The sequence below is a fragment of the Vidua macroura genome, chromosome 26, assembly GCF_024509145.1.
Source record: "Vidua macroura isolate BioBank_ID:100142 chromosome 26, ASM2450914v1, whole genome shotgun sequence".
NCBI lineage: Eukaryota > Metazoa > Chordata > Aves > Passeriformes > Viduidae > Vidua > Vidua macroura.
The window spans coordinates 5,901,407-5,919,237 of NC_071596.1; the positions used below are offsets into that span (position 1 = coordinate 5,901,407).

General features: G+C 61.7%; 2 protein-coding genes across 3 annotated transcripts; both read left to right on the forward strand.

The window, feature by feature from the left end:
- The first annotated feature begins 5,522 nt into the window (after positions 1-5,522).
- Positions 5,523-8,211, forward strand: NDUFA13 (NADH:ubiquinone oxidoreductase subunit A13). Its single transcript, XM_053999544.1, has 5 exons — positions 5,523-5,660; positions 5,779-5,857; positions 6,558-6,629; positions 7,289-7,358; positions 7,856-8,211. Exons 1-5 carry the CDS (start codon positions 5,567-5,569, stop codon positions 7,973-7,975), a joined length of 435 nt encoding a protein of 144 aa, XP_053855519.1. The 5' UTR covers positions 5,523-5,566; the 3' UTR covers positions 7,976-8,211.
- Positions 8,212-8,863: 652 nt separating this feature from the next.
- Positions 8,864-17,201, forward strand: YJEFN3 (YjeF N-terminal domain containing 3). 2 transcript variants are annotated; one of them, XM_053999511.1, is made up of 6 exons: positions 8,864-9,188; positions 11,816-11,928; positions 13,747-13,857; positions 13,950-14,063; positions 14,841-14,991; positions 16,985-17,201. In XM_053999511.1, exons 2-6 carry the CDS (start codon positions 11,839-11,841, stop codon positions 17,182-17,184), a joined length of 666 nt encoding a protein of 221 aa, XP_053855486.1. In that variant the 5' UTR covers positions 8,864-9,188; positions 11,816-11,838; the 3' UTR covers positions 17,185-17,201. The 2 variants fall into 2 exon arrangements, with proteins under 2 accessions (XP_053855486.1, XP_053855485.1); XM_053999510.1 differs by having other exon boundaries at positions 11,820-11,928.
- The last annotated feature ends 630 nt before the right edge of the window (positions 17,202-17,831 follow it).

Consider the following 17,831-nt stretch of genomic DNA (forward strand, 5'->3'; position numbering starts at 1 on the left):
AAAGGACTCAGCGACTCCTCTCTGCCTTTGCCGACGCCGAACTTTTTGCCGGGAACGCTCTGGAATTCCGGAATTTTGGGGCGTGGAGAGAGGAATTCCAGCCCCATCCTGCGTTTAGTGAGCCGAGTTCATGGCTGCTCCTTTCCCCTGCTCCTCTTCCAGCCAGGAAAGCAGGCGGCGCATCCCGAGATCCCCAAAATTCCGACGATCCCGAGAAGAAGAAGAAGAAGAAGAAGAAGAAAAGTGCAAATCCCCGATTCCGGTTGAGTTTGGCTTTTTTCCCTTAGGGATCGGCTGCCGCCCAAACCTTGGCTGGGAAGTGGGAATTGCTGCGGGAAATTCCCACTTTTTTCCTTGGATTCTGGTTGGAACAGACTTCAGAACTGTTGGTAGTTTCCAGACCTTGCAGTTACTGAGAGACAAAATCCACCTTGGTTCTTTCTCACCCCCGTGAATTTTGGGCCTTCCCGACGTTCCCAGAGACTCCAAAGCGAAACTTTTTGGGAATTTTTTTTCCTTTGGGAGGGTTGGTTGGGTTGGGTTGTTTTGTTTTTTTGTTTTTTTTTTTTTTCCTTTTCTGTTGTTGTTTTGAGGGATATTATTCCAAAATGTATAGGAATTCCAGAAGCTGATGCAGGCAGGGAGGGTTGGGAGCCATTCCCGATTCCCACCGGGAATTCCGGCCGTTCCCAATCCTTCCCTCTGTGGTTCGAGTTCTTCCAGGCATCCCAAGCATGCTCCTGTATCCATTTGGGATGGAGTTTTCCATCGTTTTTTTGGGAATTCCAGAGGTTCAACCCAAAATCCATCCAGGGCCAGTTTGGTTTCATTTTTGGTTTCTCATCCTCTTTTTCCTTGGGCTTCTTCCCGAATTCCAGACGAATCCAAGGGGCAGAATTCCAGGCCTTATTCCAGTGAGGAGAATTCTTTGGGAAATTTGGGGAATTTTCTTGGGGAAAGTATAAATATATATAATTTAGAGATCTATATATATTAAAAAAAAAAAAAAGTGTGTGAGGGGAAATTCAGGAAAATCCGGATTTATTTTCTTAGGAATCGCTGAAGCCAAGAATTCCTTCGGGATCATCCCCCTCGGATCCGAGTGACAAAACCCCTCCCTTTTCCCACTTTTCCCGGCGTTTCCATATTTAGGGATTTAGTTTAGGAAAAAAAACAAAAACCCCTTGTTTTCCAAACTGGGATTGGTTGGATAAAAACCCCCGGAATTCCCACCCGGACGCGGATTTTGGGGTGTTTTCCGTAGGGATGTGAAGAGCTCAGATGTGGGAATTGGGTTGGAATTTTGGAATTTGGAGTTTTCTTTTCCTTCCGAGCTTGGATTGGGAGATGCTGCCAGAGGGATGACGTGGAATTCCTTCAATTCCATTGGATTTTATGGAAAAGTTGCCGCTCCTGTCCCACCTGGAATTTTTTGGGGTTGGTTCGGGGGGATTTTTCTCTCCTGGTTTTTTTCCTCATGGATGCCAACGTTTGGAGAAAGTTCATTTATTCCCAAAAAAAAATCCCAACAAAATTCCTCCAATTAAAATCCAATTTTTTTTTTTTTTTGAGGTGGGGGGGAAACCTGGTTCGTTTATTCCCAGTGTTTGGATGATTCCTGAAAAAAAAAACCAGGGAATGGAAGAGTCACAGAAGGATTCCGTGGGATAAAAACGACGTCAAAACTTTCTGGATCCCAGCAGAATTCCCTTGGAAATTGGAATTTCAGCCAACTCTGGGTCGTTAAAATCATCGGGAATGCTGGAATTGAAGGATTTGGAATTAAAAATCCGAACAAGTCTCTGTGTCCAGACTTCCAAATATTCCATCCTGATTTTTTTTTGGATGGATAATTCAGGGAAAATCCCCAAAAAAAAAAGATTTAGGGGATGGGGGGGGAAGATTTATTTGGAAAGGGAGGGAAAATCCAGCATGGACTGGGGCTGGAAAACCAAAATATTTTATGGGATGGGGCTGAAACTCCAAATTCCCACCTGGAATGAGGCTGGAAAACCAAAATATTTTATGGGGTGGGGCTGAAAGTCCAAATTCCCACCTGGAATGAGGCTGAAAATCCAAAATATTTTATGGGGTGGGGCTGAAACTCCAAATTCCCGCCCGGAACGCGGCTCCTGGGATCCAGCCCGTTTCTGATGTGGTTTTTCCAGAATGTTCCTGGAATGCTGCCGGGAATTCGGAGGGTTTGTTTTATTCCATCCACGTTTCTGCCAAATTTGGGATCAATCTGGGAAAAGATTCCGTGTTGGAACGCCGGGATGGTTTTTCCTTGGCAGCCCCAGTTCCGTGTTCCGGTGGGGATTTTTTGGGATTGGGATGGTTCAGGTTCAAAGTTGTTCCAACTCTTCAATACAGATTTTCCAAACCTCTTCCCGGTCTCCTTTTTCCAGGAAAAAGCCCCACAAAAAAATGGGAAAAACGGGGGGAAAAAAAAATCTCAACTAAACGGAAAATTCCCATCGTGGAATTCTGCCCTGGAGAGGAAATGTTTGGGAATGGTGGAGGAGGGGGGAATTTGGGAACAAATTCTGGGTTTATTCCTGCTGCTGGATCCCTTTTGGGATTCCCAAATCCCTTGGGGCTCCGGAATCCTGAGACCTTGGGGATTCCCAAATCCTTGAGGCTTTTGGAATTCCGGAATCCCCGAGGCCCCTGAATCCCCTTTGGAATTCCTGAATCCCTGAGAGCTCTTGGATCCCCCTTTGGAATTCCCAAATCCCAGAGATCTCTTGGATCCCCCTTTGGAATTCCTGAATCCCAGAGATCTCTTGGATCCCCCTTTGGAATTCCCAAATCCCAGAGATCTCTTGGATCCCCCTTTGGAATTCCCAAATCCCAGAGATCTCTTGGATCCCCCTTTGGAATTCCCAAATCCCAGAGATCTCTTGGATCCCCCTTTGGAATTCCCAAATCCCAGAGATCTCTTGGATCCCCCTTTGGAATTCCCAAATCCCAGAGATCTCTTGGATCCCCCTTTGGAATTCCCAAATCCCAGAGATCTCTTGGATCCCCCTTTGGAATTCCCAGATCCCAGAGATCTCTTGGATCCCCTTTGGGATTTCCAAATCCTTGAGGCTTTTGGAATTCTGGAATCCTGGAGATCTCTTGGATCCCCCTTTGGAATTCCCAAATCCCAGAGATCTCTTGGATCCCCCTTTGGAATTCCCAGATCCCAGAGATCTCCTGGATCCCCCTTTGGAATTCCCAAATCCCAGAGATCTCTTGGATCCCCCTTTGGAATTCCCAGATCCCAGAGATCTCCTGGATCCATGGGAACGCCGCCCAACCCTTCGATTCCCAAAGATCCCTCGGGATCCTGGATCCCGTTTCCTGCTCTTCCCGCTCTTCCCGAGCTTCGCTGCATGAGCTGCTCCGGGGGGCTCCGGATCCAGGGGGTCCCTAAAGCCATAAAATTCCCGCTCGGAGCCGCCGGGATTTCGGGATTTTCTGGGACACCGCGGGGAACGAGGAAGCGCCGTTGTACTTTAGATTTTAGCGACTTGTGAAATAAAAAGATCCCGGATTTTCATGGGAGAATTCCCGCGGTGGAACTGGGGAGCCGTGTGGTTTTTCTTGGATTTTGTTCCCAATGAATTTGGGATTTGGAATTTCGCCGTGGGAGGGGAAAAAAAAAAAAAAAAAAAGGGGTTGGAATTATTTTTTTTTTTATCCAAGGCTCTTCTTCCTCGGCGTTCCCAGCTTGGAAAAAAGGTGAATTCCTGGATTTTTTATATCCCAGGGATTCCTGTGCCTGCCATTCCTGAGGAAAACAAAGGAAATCCAAAATTCCAGCGGATTCGGGATGGGGTTTTATTCCATGTCTATTTTTATCCTCATTTTGGGAATTCTTCCTTTACCTCTGGATTCTCCCAGGCAATTATCCCATTTTTTGGGGAGGGAAGAATTGGAATTGAATTCCCAAAGTTGAATCCCAGATGGAAAGCTGGGAATTCAGGCTGCAGGAAGGGGTGAAATGGAGGAAATTCTGGGAGATTTTGGGGGAAAACCCAAATTTGTCTCATTTTTCCCTCTCCTTCAGGAAGGAGGGAGAACAGGCTGGGGTTTTTATTCCTTGGATTTGTTGGGACCCAAAATATTCCGGAATAAATCCCAAAATTTAATAATTCTCACTAATCCCGCCGGTGGAAGGATCCAGAATCGATAATTAATCAATAATTAATCAATAATTAATAATTAATTGGGGGGGGTGGAATTGGAATGACAATAAATGGAGAAACTCCTGGATCTGCCTCATATTCCCAGGAATTTTGGGGTTGGGATGGATCTCCTGAGGATTATTCCCAAAAAAAAACCTGGGAAGACGAGAGGATGGGAAAAGGGGGCGGCAAAATTCCGGGATTTTTGTGGATTTCTGTGGAATTTCATGGATGGAGCATCTTCAGTGGCGCATCGCGGCATTCCGACCGAGCAAATCCATAAATCCATCCACCCTTCTTCATTCCCAGCTGGAATTCCTGCTCCAGCGCCCGTGGATTCCACCCGAGCATTCCAGGAAAACTCACGGAGCCGTTGGATCCTTTCCCTCTGGAAGGAGAACGGGCCAAGGACATTCCCAGATGGATTTTCCCCCCAATTCCGGGTAAAATCCAAATTCACGGAGCCTGGGAAGAGCCACAGCCACGCGGGAATTCCATGGAATTGTCCCAAATTCCCATGGAATTGTCCCGAATTCCTGGTCACCGGTGGAGTCACGGCCGCGCTCTGGGATTGGGGAAAGAGGGGATCAGGGAATGGATCCCGCTGCGGGTGAAGCCTGGCTTGGAAAATTCCGGGAAAATTCCGGATGTTCAGGGTTTTCCAGCCCGATTTCCCTGTGGGATTGCCGGGGAATGTCGGGAGTGGATCCCATGTGAGGGGAGATGATCCCAAGGAATTGATGGAGCCCTTGGGATGGGAGGGTGATCCCACAAAACGATGGATCCCATTAGGTGTGAAGATGATCCCAAGGAAACAAAGGATCCCATTGGATGAGAGGACGATCCCAGAAAATGGAAGGATCCCTTTGGATTGGAAGATGATCCCAAGGAATTGATGGATCTTATCTGAGGGGAAGAGGATCCCGAGGAATCCGAGGATCCCCTTGGGTGGGAGGATGATCCCAAGGAATCCGAGGATCCCGTTGCAAGGGAGGACGATCCCAAGGAATCCGAGGATCCCTCTGGGTGGGAGGACGATCCCGAGGAATCCGAGGATCCCTCTGGGTGGGAGGAGGATCCCGAGGAATCCGAGGATCCCTCCGGGTGGGAGGACGATCCCGAGGAATCCGAGGATCCCCTTGGGAGGCAGGACGATCCCGAGGAATCCGAGGATCCCCTTGGGAGGCAGGACGATCCCGAGGAATCCGAGGATCCCTCCGGGTGGGAGGACGATCCCAAGCAATTGATGTGCCATCGCCCTTTTAAGCGCGCGTTGCCCCTTTAAGCGGCGGCCCCACCGCTCACGTGGCTGCACCACGTGAGTTTCCCGCGCGCGGGAACTGGGCGGCGCGGCGCGGCGCGCCGCGGTGACGTCACCGAGCAGCGCCGCAATGGCGGCGCCGAAGGTGAAGCAGGACATGGCCCCGCCGGGCGGGTACGGCCCCATCGACTACAAGCGGCACCTCCCGCGCCGCGGCCTCTCAGGTGAGCCCGGGGGGAGCCGCGGAGGCGCCGCGGAGGGGCGGCGGGGGAAGGAGCGGCGCCGTGCGGCCTCTCCGCGCTGAGCGCGCCCCGCTCCCCTCACGGCCCTCACGGCCCTCAGGGTACAGCCTGTTCGCGCTCGGCATCGGGAGCCTCCTGCTGGGCTACTACACCCTCATCAGGTGGAACCGCGAGCGCAGGTGAGGCTGCGAGCCCCCCGCGGGCAGCCCCGGCCCCAGCCCGGCTGTGCCGGCGCTCCCCGGGCTCCCGGCGCCTCTGGCCCCGGGACGGGCTTTCCCCTCCCGGGACCCCCGGGAGCCCCCAGGGACCCCTCAGTGCCCCGTTCCCCGTGCCCCATTCCCGTTCCCAGTGCCCCATTCCCGTTCCCAGTGCCCCATTCCCGTTCCCAGCGCCCCATTCCCGTTCCCAGTGCCCCATTCCCGTTCCCAGCGCCCCATTCCTGTTCCCAGTGCCCCATTCCTGTTCCAAGTGCCCCTTTCCCAGTCGCTCCCAGTCCCTGCAGTGCCCCGTTCCCAGTGCCCCCAGTCACTCCCAGTGCCCTGTTCCCTCGGTGCCCCCAGTCCCTCCCAGTGCCCCCAGTCGCTCCCAGTCCCTCCCAGTGCCCCCAGTGCTCCCAGTCGCTCCCAGTCCCTCCCAGTGCCCCCAGTCGCTCCCAGTCGCTCCCAGTTGCTCCCAGTGCCCCCAGTCGCTCCCAGTCGCCCCCAGTGCCCCATTCCTGTTCCCAGTGCCCCATTCCTGTTCCTAGTGCCCCCAGTCGCTCCCAGTGCCCCCAGTCGCTCCCAGTGCCCTGTTCCCTCAGTGCCCCCAGTCCCTCCCAGTCGCTCCCAGTCGCTCCCAGTCCCTCCCAGTGCCCCCAGTGCCCCGTGCGTGTCCCTGCAGGCGGTTGCTGATCGAGGAGCTGGAGGCTCGCATCGCGCTGATGCCGCTGCTGCAGGCGGAGTCGGACCGCAGGTACGGGGGGAGCCCGACTTTGGGATCGGGAACGTCCTCTGTGGGATTGGGAACGCCTTTGGGATTGGGAACGTCCTTTGGGATTGGGAACGTCCTTTGTGGGATTGGGAACGTCCTTTATGGGATTGGGAACGTCCTTTATGGGATTGGGAACGTCCTCTGTGGGATTGGGAACGTCCTTTGTGGGATTGGGAACGTCCTTTATGGGATTGGGAACCCAGCTTTGGGATTGGGAACGGCCTTTATGGGATTGGGAATGTCCCTTTGGGATTGGGAACTTCCCTTTGGGATTGGGAACGTCCTTTATGGGATTGGGAACGTCCTTTATGGGATTGGGAATGTCCTTTGGGATTGGGAACCCAACTTTGGGGACTGAGATCCCTGCTTTGGGACTGGGAATGTCCCCCCTGGGACCTGGGAATCCCCCTTTGGGATGGGGATCCCTTTGGGATGGGATCCCTTTGGGATGGGGTTCCTTTGGGATGGGGTTCCTTTGGGATGGGGTCCCTTTGGGATGGGGATCCCTTTGGGATGGGGTCCCTTTGGGATGGGGATCCCTTTGGGATGGGGATCCCTTTGGGATGGGGTCCCTTTGGGATGGGGATCCCTTTGGGATGGGGATCCCTTTGGGGTCCCTTCCCGTGCCCTCTGTCCCGCAGAACTCTCCGGATGCTGCGGGAGAACCTGGAGGAGGAGGCCAAGATCATGCGGGACGTTCCGGGCTGGAAGGTTCGGGATTCCCGGGGGGGTGGGGGGGCTGCCCCTCGCTTTGGGGTCCCGTGGCCTTTGGGGTCCCGTGGCCTTTGGGGTCCCGTGGGCTTCAGAGTCCCTCGGTGCCGCCCTCCCCTCATCGGCTCCGGGAGCTGCCAGACCCCGCCCTGGGGCAGCTCCTCCCGCGATTCCCAGCGCAATTCCCAGCACAATTCCCTGCACAATTCCCGACACAATTCCTGGCACAATTCCCCGTGATTCCCTGCACAGTTCCCAGCACAGTTCCCAGTGGTTCCCAGCACAATTCCTGACACAATTCCCAGCGATTCCCAGCACAATTCCCGACACAATTCCCAGCACAATTCCTGGCACAATTCCTGACACAATTCCCGGTGATTCCCTGCACAATTCCTGTCAATTCCCAGCACAATTCCTGGCACAATTCCCAGCGATTCCCTGCACAGTTCCCAGCACAGTTCCTGACACAATTCCTGACACAATTCCTGCCGTTCCAGGTGGGCGAGTCCCGTTTCCACACGGAGCGCTGGGTGCCCCCCACGCTGGAGGAGCTCTACTTCCTGCGGCCCCGGGAGGAGCTGGAGCGCGAGAAGTTCGGGCTGCAGAACTACGTCTGACCCCAAACCCCAAACCCAACCCCAAACCCAAAACCCAACCCCAAACCCAACCCCAAACCCCAAACCCAACCCCAAACCCCCAAACCTCAAACCCTGCCTTTCCCAGCCCTTCCCACTGCCTTCCCCAACTTCCCTCCCTTCTCCTGTCGCTCTCCAGGCTGTTTCCCCCATCCCGAGCTTGTTCTGACTCCTGTTCATTAATAATTAATAAATGAATTAATAAATGAATAAATAAAGCATCGGTTTATTTATTGGGCGGTTGGGAACCGCCCCTGGGAATTGGAATCTGCCTTTGGGGATTGGAGATCCCCTCCTTTGGGATCGCGAGCTCCTTTTGGGATTGGGATCCCCCTTTGGGGATTGGAGATCTCCGTTAGGATTGGGATCCCCCTTTGGGGATTGGAGATCTCCGTTAGGATTGGGATCCCCTCCTTTGGGATCACGAGCTCCTTTTGGGATTGGGATCCCCCTTTGGGATTGGGATCTCCCCTTTGGGGATTGGAGATCTCCTTTTGGGATTGGGATCCACCTTTGGGGATTGGAATCTCCTTTTGGGATTGGGATCCCCCCTTTGGGATTGGGATCCCCCCTTTGGGATTGGGAGCCACGTGGCTCCCGGACACCCCTCTGTCTCCTCTCTCCCCTTGGAATTCGGCAGCTCCCGGGGGATCTTCCTGGGAATTTGGGATGGAGGAGGGGCCGTGTCCCCCCGCTCCCAGGGCTGCGGATCCCGCTGGAAAAGCCCCGATCTGGGCGGGTTTCACACCAGAATCCCAGCGCGGTTTGAATTCCCGGGGTGGGAGCCACGGGCGGCGTTCCCGGCCGCGGGGCCGGACCGGCAGCGGGGCGGGAGCACCGGAGCCGCCTCCCCCCGGGCGGCACCGCCGAGCGCGGCCCCGCTCCGGCCGGAGCATCCTCGGCATTCCCGGGGGATCCGGTCCGGCCGGAGCATCCTCGGCATTCCCGGGGGATCCGGTCCGGCCGGAGCATCCTCGGCATTCCCGGGGGATCCGGAGCAGCGGGAGCCGCCGGGTCCGGTCCGACCGGAGGGGCTGCGGAGATCCCGGCGGATCCGGTCCAGCCGCGGACGGAGGCTCCGTGCAGCTCCCGCCGGGTCCGCTCCTGCCGAGCTCCGTTCCGCCGCCGCTCCCGTCCCGCTCCCCGCCATGAGCTCCGCGCCCTGCGCCCCCCGGGAGCCGCCCCGCTACCTCAGGTGAGCCCGGGGGTCCCCCCGAGGACACCCCCGGCAGCACCGGCAGCACCGGGCGGTGCCGCTCAGCCGGGGCTGCCCCGGGACGGGCCCCGTTCCCCGGTGCCGGGACCCCGCGGGGCTGGAACGGGACCTCCCCGCTGCCCCGGGAGCTGCCCCGGCTCGGTGCCAGCCCCCGCGCGCTGCCCGCGGGACCCCCGGGCGCGGTCCCGGTCCCCACGGGTGTCCCCTGGGGCCGGGGGTGCGGGGGGGTCGGTACCCACGGAGCCGCCGTTGCCGGAGCAACCGCATCCCGGGTCTCCATGGCTGCGGCGGGGATGCTCCGGGAGGCGGCGGGAGAGGAGCGCGGGGACCCGCGGGACCCGGGATGGGCACCGGGGGCAGCGGGGACAGCGGGACACGGGGGAGAGCGGGACACGCGGCGGGGACAGCGGGGACACGCGGCGGGGACGGGAGGGTCCCACGGCCGGGCTGTGCCGGGAGTGAGCGATGGAACGGGAACGGGGAATGGGACCGGGATACGGAACTGGGATGGGACTGGGGTGTGGGACTGGGGTGTGGGACTGGGATGTGGAACTGGGATACGGAACTGGGATGGGACTGGGGTGTGGGACTGGGGTGTGGGACTGGGATGTGGAACTGGGATACGGAACTGGGATGGGACTGGGGTGTGGGACTGGGGTGTGGAACTGGGATACGGAACTGGGATGGGACTGGGATGTGGGACCGGGATACGGGACGGGGTGTGGGACTGGGATACGGAACTGGGATAGGATGGGGTGTGGGACCGGGGTGTGGGTCGGGGATGCGGGGCTGGGATGTGGGACCGGGATACGGGACTGGGATAGGATGGGGTGTGAACCGGGGTGTGGGTCGGGGATGCGGGGCTGGGATGCGTTCCGGGGGTGGGGCCGCAGCTCCCGGGGAGCCCCCGGCTGTGTCCCCCCGCCCGGGGCCGGTGCCAGCCCCGCGGAGCCGGGCCAGGAGTGTCCCTGCCAGCAGCGATTAGGGACAATGCTCTCCGGGAACGGACGCGGGGAACTGCGGCAGACACGTGGCTTTTGTTGGGCGAGGGACAACACAGCTGGGCCCGGCCACCCCCGGCCACCCCCGCTGGCCACGGGAGGGGCTCCGGGCACCGCTCGGTCCCTTCGCACCCCTTCTCCCCCCCGGCTTTGTCCCCAGGACCCCCCGTGTGGGGCTGGGACGGGGCTGGGACTCACTAGAGGGCACCAAAGGATTGGGGACTGGGATGGCATGGGCTGGGATGGGATGGGATGGGATGGGATGGGATGGGATGGGATGGGATGGGAAGATGGGACAGGACGGGATGAAGTTTTCCTGGCAGGTTTATCAGGACAGCCAAGGGATGGGAGGTGGGAATGGGGGAACCAGGAGCTTGCTGGGGCCCTGCTGGAATGACCAAGGGATTTTTTGGGCTCTGCCTGGTCTGGGGTCTCTCTGCCTGGTCCCTGGGGACAGCCTGGATGGGGTGGGACCACCCTGCAGACAGGGACCCCAACCCGGGACCCCAACCCGGGCCCCCTCAGCTGCCCGTGGCGGTGCCGGCTCCCCTCCCGGGGCTGGCTCTGAGCGGTTCCCCCCAACCCGGGATGCGGCGGGGTCTGGATCCCCCCCAGCTCCGCTCGGTTCCCCCGGTACCGCCGGCATCCCGTCCCGGCGGGGCTCGGGTTCGCGCCCGGCGGCCGCTGGAGGCGGCCCAGGCCGCTCCGCCCGCGCAGGTGAAGCCAACAGATGTGAGCAATTATTGTCGCGCTGGGCGCTGCCAGCTCCGGGCTCGGCGGCGGCGGAACAACCGCGGCTTTGTTCGCTTTTATGTAACCGGGGAACCGGGGCCGCCGCCAGCTCGGCCGAGCGCCGCTCCCGCCGCGGCCCCTGGGCTCACGGTCCCCTCCGTGTGCCATCCGTGTGCCATCCGTGTGCCATCTGTGCGACATCCGTGTGCCATCCGTGTGACATCCGTGTGACATCCGTGTGACATCCGTGTGACATCCGTGTGCCATCCGTGTGACATCCGTGTGCCCTCCGTGTGCCATCTGTGCGACATCCGTGTGCCATCCGTGTGCCCTCCGTGTGCCATCCGTGTGACATCCGTGTGACATCCGTGTGACATCCGTGTGCCATCCGTGTGCCATCTGTGCGACATCCGTGTGACATCTGTGTGCCATCCGTGTGCCATCCGTGTGACATCCGTGTGCCATCCGTGTGCCATCCGTGTGACATCCGTGTGCCATCCGTGTGACATCCGTGTGACATCCGTGTGCCCTCCGTGTGCCATCCGTGTGCCCTCCGTGTGCCATCCGTGTGCCATCTGTGCGACATCCGTGTGACATCCGTGTGCCCTCCGTGTGACATCCGTGTGCCATCCGTGTGACATCCGTGTGACATCTGTGTGCCATCCGTGTGCCATCCGTGTGACATCCGTGTGCCATCCCTGTGCCATCCGTGTGCCATCCGTGCCCGTCCCCACCGCGGTGCCCACCCCGAGCCCCCAGCGCTCTCGCCCCGTGTCCCAAAATCCCGTCCCGGGGGTGGAGCGGGGTCCCGGATCCTCTCGGGGGTGTGGGGACAGCTCTGTCCCCCTGCCCTGAGCGGTGACTGTCCCCAAGGCAGCCAGGCGGAGGCGGAGGCCATGGAGAAGGAGCTGCTGGAGGATTATCGCTTCGGGCGGCAGCAGCTGATCGAGATCTGGGGACACGCCTGCGCCGTGGCTGTCACCAAGGTGAGGCTGGGGACACCCCGAGGGGCTGGGGACACCCCGAGGGGCTGGGGACACCCCGAGGGGCTGGGGACACCGCTCCGGAGCTGGGGTCCCCATGGGGAGGGGGTTGCTCAGCCCATGGGGGGGGTCGGGGCGGGGGCCCTGGGGGTCCCCAGGCGTGCCCAGGTGTCCCCGTGCCCTGGCGATGTCGCTGCTGCTGGGATCGCCCGGGGCTCGTGCGGCGTGTGAGGAGGAGGAGGAGGAGGAGGAGGAGGAGGAGGAGGAGGAGGAGGAGGAGGAGGAGGAGGAGGAGGAGGAGGAGGAGGAGGAGGACCAGGGGTCCATCAAGGGCGGCTTTGTGTCTGGGGCCCGAGAGCTCCGCGCCCGCCTCAGCTTTTCCATCGGCCCTTCCCTGCTCCAAGGGCTGCCTGAGGAGCAGAAATGTTTTGGTGCTGGAGCTGTTGCAGCATCCCTGACCCCACCTGGGGCTCCGCATCCTCCTCTTCCTCAGGGCCACCCCAGCTCCGGCTCGCCCAGCCGGCCGGGGTGTCCCCGCCGTGTCCCCGGTGCCGGGAGGTCCCGGCGGCGTGGCCAGCGCTGGGCCAGGGCCAGGGCCGGGCTACCAGGGCCGAGTCCCGCTCCGGGCGCTGGGGACGGGTCCCGGAGCCAGGATCCGTGAGCAGGAAAAAATCCGTCAGTGGATAAACAGAGCCTCCCTCCCTCCCTCCCTCCCTCCCGCCCCCCCCAGCGGATCCTGGAATGCGCAGCGGGCGGGACGGGGGGGGCCGCGGGCACGGCCTGGCCCGGGCAGCGTCCCCGGCCCAGCCGGGGCATCTCCCTGCTCCTGCCGTGGGCATCACCCCGACCCCACCGGGGCACCTTCCCCAGCCCAGCCCAGCCCATCTTCCTGAGCCCACCTCGGGATCCCACCACGGGCACCGTCCTGGCCCCAGGGCGGGCACCGTCCTCACCCCACCGCTGGCATCACCTTCATCCCACTGTGGGCATCGTCTTCATCGCACCGCGGGCACCATCCTCATCCCAGTACGGCCCCTGTTCCGTGCCACTCCGAGTGCTACCCAAGTCCTGCTCTGGATGCCGTGCCGTGCCATGCCATGCTGTGCCATGCTGTGCCATGCTGTGCCATGCCATGCTGTGCCATGCCATGGATCCCATCCCTGTCCTGCTCCATGTGCCACCTCCATCCCACCCTGGCTGCCATGTGACAGTGACACCGTGACATCCCCACATCCCCTCAGCCTGTGCCCCCTGCCATGTCCCTGGGTGACACCGGGCCATCCCTGTGTCCTCCTGTCCCTGCCGTGTCCCTGGAAGCCGTGTGACAGTGCCACCCCTGCCATGTCCCCTGTCCCTGCCGTGTGACAGTGCCACCCTGCCATGTCCCCCTGTCCCCGCCGTGTGACAGTGCCACCCTGCCATGTCCCCCTGTCCCCACCGTGTGACAGTGCCACCCTGCCATGTCCCCCTGTCCCCACCGTGTGACAGTGCCACCCTGCCATGTCCCCTGTCCCCGCCGTGTGACAGTGCCACCGCGGTGTCCCCCTGTCCCCGCCGTGTGACAGTGCCACCGCGGTGTCCCCGCCGTGTGACAGTGCCACCGCGGTGTCCCCTGTCCCCGCCGTGTGACAGTGCCACCCTGCCATGTCCCCTGTCCCCGCCGTGTGACAGTGCCACCCCGGTGTCCCCACCGTGTGACAGTGCCACCCCGGTGTCCCCGCCGTGTGACAGTGCCACCGCAGTGTCCCCTGTCCCCGCCGTGTGACAGTGCCACCCCCGGTGTCCCCACCGTGTGACAGTGCCACCGCGGTGTCCCCGCAGGCGTTCCCGCTGCCGTCGCTGCCGCGCAGGCAGCCCACGCTGCTCGTGGCGTGCGGGCCGGCGCAGAACGGGGCCATCGGGCTGGTGTGCGCCCGCCACCTCCGCAGCTTTGTGGGTACCTCCGCCCCCCGCCCTCCTCCTCCTCCTCGCCCCCGGCCTTCCTCCCGAGCCCTCCCGGCCGCAGCGCTCCCGTGTCCCCGCAGGATTACGAGCCCACCATCTTCTACCCCAAGCGCTCCCCGGACCCGCTGCACCGCGACTTCACCACGCAGTGCGAGAAGATGGACATCCCCTTCCTGTCCTACCTGCCCACCGAGGTGAGCCCGACCCCCCAAATCCCCCTGCTTAACCCCCCCCCTTTCCCCCTCCCTTGAAATCCCCCTGCTTATCCCCCTCCTCCTGCCCTTTTCCCCTCCCTTGAAATCCCCTCAATCCCCCCCCGGTTACCCCTCTTTCCCTTTTTCCCCCTCCCTGCCCCCCAAATTCCCCCTGGTTATCCCTCTTCTCCTTCCCTTTTCCCCTCTCCGAACCCCCAAATTCCCCCTGGTTTTCCCTTTTTTCCTTCTCTTTACACCCTAAAATCCCCCTGCCCAGTATCACAGATTTATCCCTCTTTCCCTTCGCTCTTCCCCCTCTCTCTTTTCCCCTCCCCGCCCCCCAAAATCCCCCTGTTTACCCCACTTCCCTTCCCTTTCCCCCCCCCCCGAACCCCAGAACCCCCCAAATCCCCCCGCACCCCCCGGATCTGATTTTCTCCCCCTTTTCCCTCCCTTTCCCCCCTCCCCGCCCCGTCCCGGCGCTGCCGGGATCCCGGGGATGCCATGAAATCCAGCGGCTGCTGCCTCCAGCCACCGGCTCTGTTATTTTTGGAATCTCCCAGCGCTGGGAACGGAGGAATTTGACCCAAAAATCGCTGTCCTGGCCGGGGCCGCGCGTCTCGGCGTGCCGGGCTCGGCTCCGCGGTGCCGCCCTCGCTGCCGCTCCGCCTGGAGGGGAGGGGGGGGGGATTTGTTTTGGCAGCAGAGCGGCGTCGCCGGGGGTTTGTCCCGGCAGAGGTGGCGCGGGGACAGCCCCGGTGTCGCTGTCGCCTCCAGGTGCAGCTCATCAACGACGCCTACAACGCCGTGGTGGACGCGGTGCTGGGAGCCGAGGCCGAGGTGGCCGAGGGGACAGAGCCGTGCGCGGCCATCCTGGCCACGCTCCGGCACGTCCGCATCCCCATCGTCAGCCTGGATGTCCCTTCAGGTGCTGCCCGTGTCCCCTCAGGTGCTGCCCGTGTCCCCTCAGTTGTTCCCGGTGTCCCCTCAGGTGTTCCCCGTGTCCCCTCAGGTGTTCCCCGTGTCCCCTCAGGTGTTCCCGTGTCCCCTCAGTTGTTCCCCATGTCCCCTCAGGTGTTCCCGTGTCCCCTCAGGTGCTGCCCGTGTCCCCTCAGTTGTTCCCCATGTCCCCTCAGGTGTTCCCGTGTCCCCTCAGGTGCTGCCCGTGTCCCCTCAGGTTCTCCCGTGTCCCCTCAGGTGTTCCCGGTGTCCCCTCAGGTTCTCCCGTGTCCCCTCAGGTGCTGCCCGTGTCCCCTCAGTTGTTCCCGGTGTCCCCTCAGGTGTTCCCCGTGTCCCCTCAGGTGTTCCCCGTGTCCCCTCAGGTGTTCCCGTGTCCCCTCAGGTGTTCCCCGTGTCCCCTCAGGTGTTCCCGTGTCCCCTCAGTTGTTCCCCATGTCCCCTCAGGTGTTCCCGTGTCCCCTCAGGTGCTGCCCGTGTCCCCTCAGTTGTTCCCCATGTCCCCTCAGGTGTTCCCGTGTCCCCTCAGGTGCTGCCCGTGTCCCCTCAGGTTCTCCCGTGTCCCCTCAGGTGTTCCCCGTGTCCCCTCAGGTGTTCCCGGTGTCCCCTCAGGTTCTCCCGTGTCCCCTCAGGTGCTGCCCGTGTCCCCTCAGGTGTTCCCGGTGCCCCTCGGTGTTCCCCGTGTCCCCTCGGGTGCTCTCGGTGTCCCCTCAGGTGTTCCCGGTGTCCCTTCAGGTGCTGCCCGTGTCCCCTCAGGTGCTCCCGTGTCCCCTCAGGTGTTCCCGGTGTCCCTTCAGGTGCTGCCCGTGTCCCCTCAGGTGCTCCCGTGTCCCCTCAGGTGTTCCCCGTGTCCCCTCAGGTGCTCCCGGTGTCCCCTCAGGTGCTCCCGGTGTCCCCTCGGGTGTTTCCGGTGTCCCCTAGGGTGCTCCCCGTGTCCCCTCAGGTGCTGCCCGTGTCCCCTCAGGTGTTCCCGGTGCCCCTCGGTGTTCCCCGTGTCCCCTCGGGTGCTCTCGGTGTCCCCTCAGGTGTTCCCGGTGTCCCCTCAGGTGTTCCCGGTGTCCCCTCAGGTGCTGCCCGTGTCCCCTCAGGTGCCCCCGGTGTCCCCCCGGCCCCCCCCACGCCGTTGTCACCGCGCTGGGGTGGCGGTGTCACCCCGGAGCCCCGCGGTGGCCCTGGGGGGGGCGGGGACATCCAGGGGGAATAACAAAGTGCCCGGCCCGAGACATGACGTCACTCCCAGCTGGCATTCCCGAACATTCCCGAACCGCCGCGTGTCTGGGATTGTCATCACCCGTGTCCCCCCCCCCCCACCCAGGGTGGTGACAAACCCCTCCCGTGCCACCCCCCCGTGCCCTCCCCGTGCCCTCCCCGTGCCCTCTCTGTCACCCTCCACGGCAGCAGCGGGACCCCCGGGCCACCCCTGGGCCACCCACGGGTGGCATGTGTCCCCTGGGGTCACGCCTGTCCTCTGTCCGTGACCCCACTGCCCGCTCCGTGTCCCCTGGTGTCACTCGTGTCCCCTGTCCGCAGGGCGGGCTGTGTCCCTTGGGGTTCCCTCTGTCCCCGGGTGTCCCCCTGTCCCCTCTCCATGTCCCCGGGTGTCCCCTCTCCATGTCCCCGGCTGTCCCCGCTGTCCCCTCTCCATGTCCCCGGGTGTCCCCCTGTGCCCTCTCCATGTCCCCGGGTGTCCCCGGGTGTCCCTCTGTCCCCTCTCCATGTCCCCGGGTGTCCCCGCTGTCCCCTCTCCATGTCCCCGGGTGTCCCCGGGTGTCCCCGCTGTCCCCTCTCCATGTCCCCGGGTGTCCCCCCTGTCCCCTCTCCATGTCCCCTGGTGTCCCCCTGTGCCCTCTCCATGTCCCCGGGTGTCCCCGGGTGTCCCCGCTGTCCCCTCTCCATGTCCCCGGGTGTCCCCGGGTGTCCCCCTGTCCCCCGGTGTCGCCGTGACCGCTGTCCCCTCTCCGCAGGGTGGGTGGCCGGGGCGGGTGGCAGCGGTGACATCAGCCCGGACGTGCTGGTGTCGCTGGCGGCCCCCAAGGAGGTGGCGCGGCGCTTCCAGGGACGGCGACATTTCCTGGCCGGGCGCTTCGTGCCCGAGGAGCTGCAGCGGAAATTCGGGATCAGCCCCCGGGAGTACCCGGGCAGCGACTGCGTGGTGGCCCTGTGACCCCAAATCAACCCCGGGGACCCCAGATCAACCCCGGGGACCCCAAATCAACCCGGGGACCCCAGATCAACCCGGGGACCCCAAATCAACCCCTGTGACCCCAAATCAACCCCTGTGACCCCAAATCAACCCCTGGGAGTGCAAATGAACTCCTGGGACCCCAAATCAACCCCGGGGACCCCAAATCAACCCCTGGGATTCCAAATCAACCCCTGGGGGTCCTGGGACCCCAAATAAAGCCCTGGTGGGTTTGTGACCCCAAATAAACCTCTGGTGGTGGCCCTGTGACCCCAAATAAACCTCTGGTGTCCCTGTGACCCCAAATAAACCGGTGGGGACCCTGGGACACCAAACAAACCCCTGGTGGGGGCCCTGTGGCCCCAAATAAACCTCTGGTGACCCCAAATCAACCCCTGGGGGCCCTGTGACCCCAAATAAATCCCGGGTGCTCCTGTGACCCCAAAGAAACCCCTGAGGGGCCTGGGACCCCCAAATGAACCCCTGCTGGCCCTGTGACCCCCAAAATAAAGTGCTGGTGGCCCTGGGACCCCAAATGAACCCCTGCTGGCCCTGTGACCCCCAAAATAAAGTGCTGGTGGCCCTGGGACCCCAAAACCAAAGCGCTGGTGGCCCCTCGGCGGGGGCGG

Excerpts from the sequence above, each read along its gene's own strand:
- NDUFA13 (XM_053999544.1), top strand. The coding sequence starts at position 5,567 with ATGGCGGCGCCGAAGGTGAAGCAGGACATGGCCCCGCCGGGCGGGTAC. Across the intron at positions 5,661-5,778 it reads CCCGCGCCGCGGCCTCTCAG|GGTACAGCCTGTTCGCGCTC; the intron begins GTGAGCCCGGGG and ends CACGGCCCTCAG. Across the intron at positions 6,630-7,288 it reads CAGGCGGAGTCGGACCGCAG|AACTCTCCGGATGCTGCGGG; the intron begins GTACGGGGGGAG and ends TCTGTCCCGCAG.
- YJEFN3 (XM_053999510.1), top strand. The coding sequence starts at position 9,142 with ATGAGCTCCGCGCCCTGCGCCCCCCGGGAGCCGCCCCGCTACCTCAG. Across the intron at positions 9,189-11,819 it reads GAGCCGCCCCGCTACCTCAG|CCAGGCGGAGGCGGAGGCCA; the intron begins GTGAGCCCGGGG and ends TCCCCAAGGCAG. Across the intron at positions 14,992-16,984 it reads CAGCCTGGATGTCCCTTCAG|GGTGGGTGGCCGGGGCGGGT; the intron begins GTGCTGCCCGTG and ends CCCTCTCCGCAG.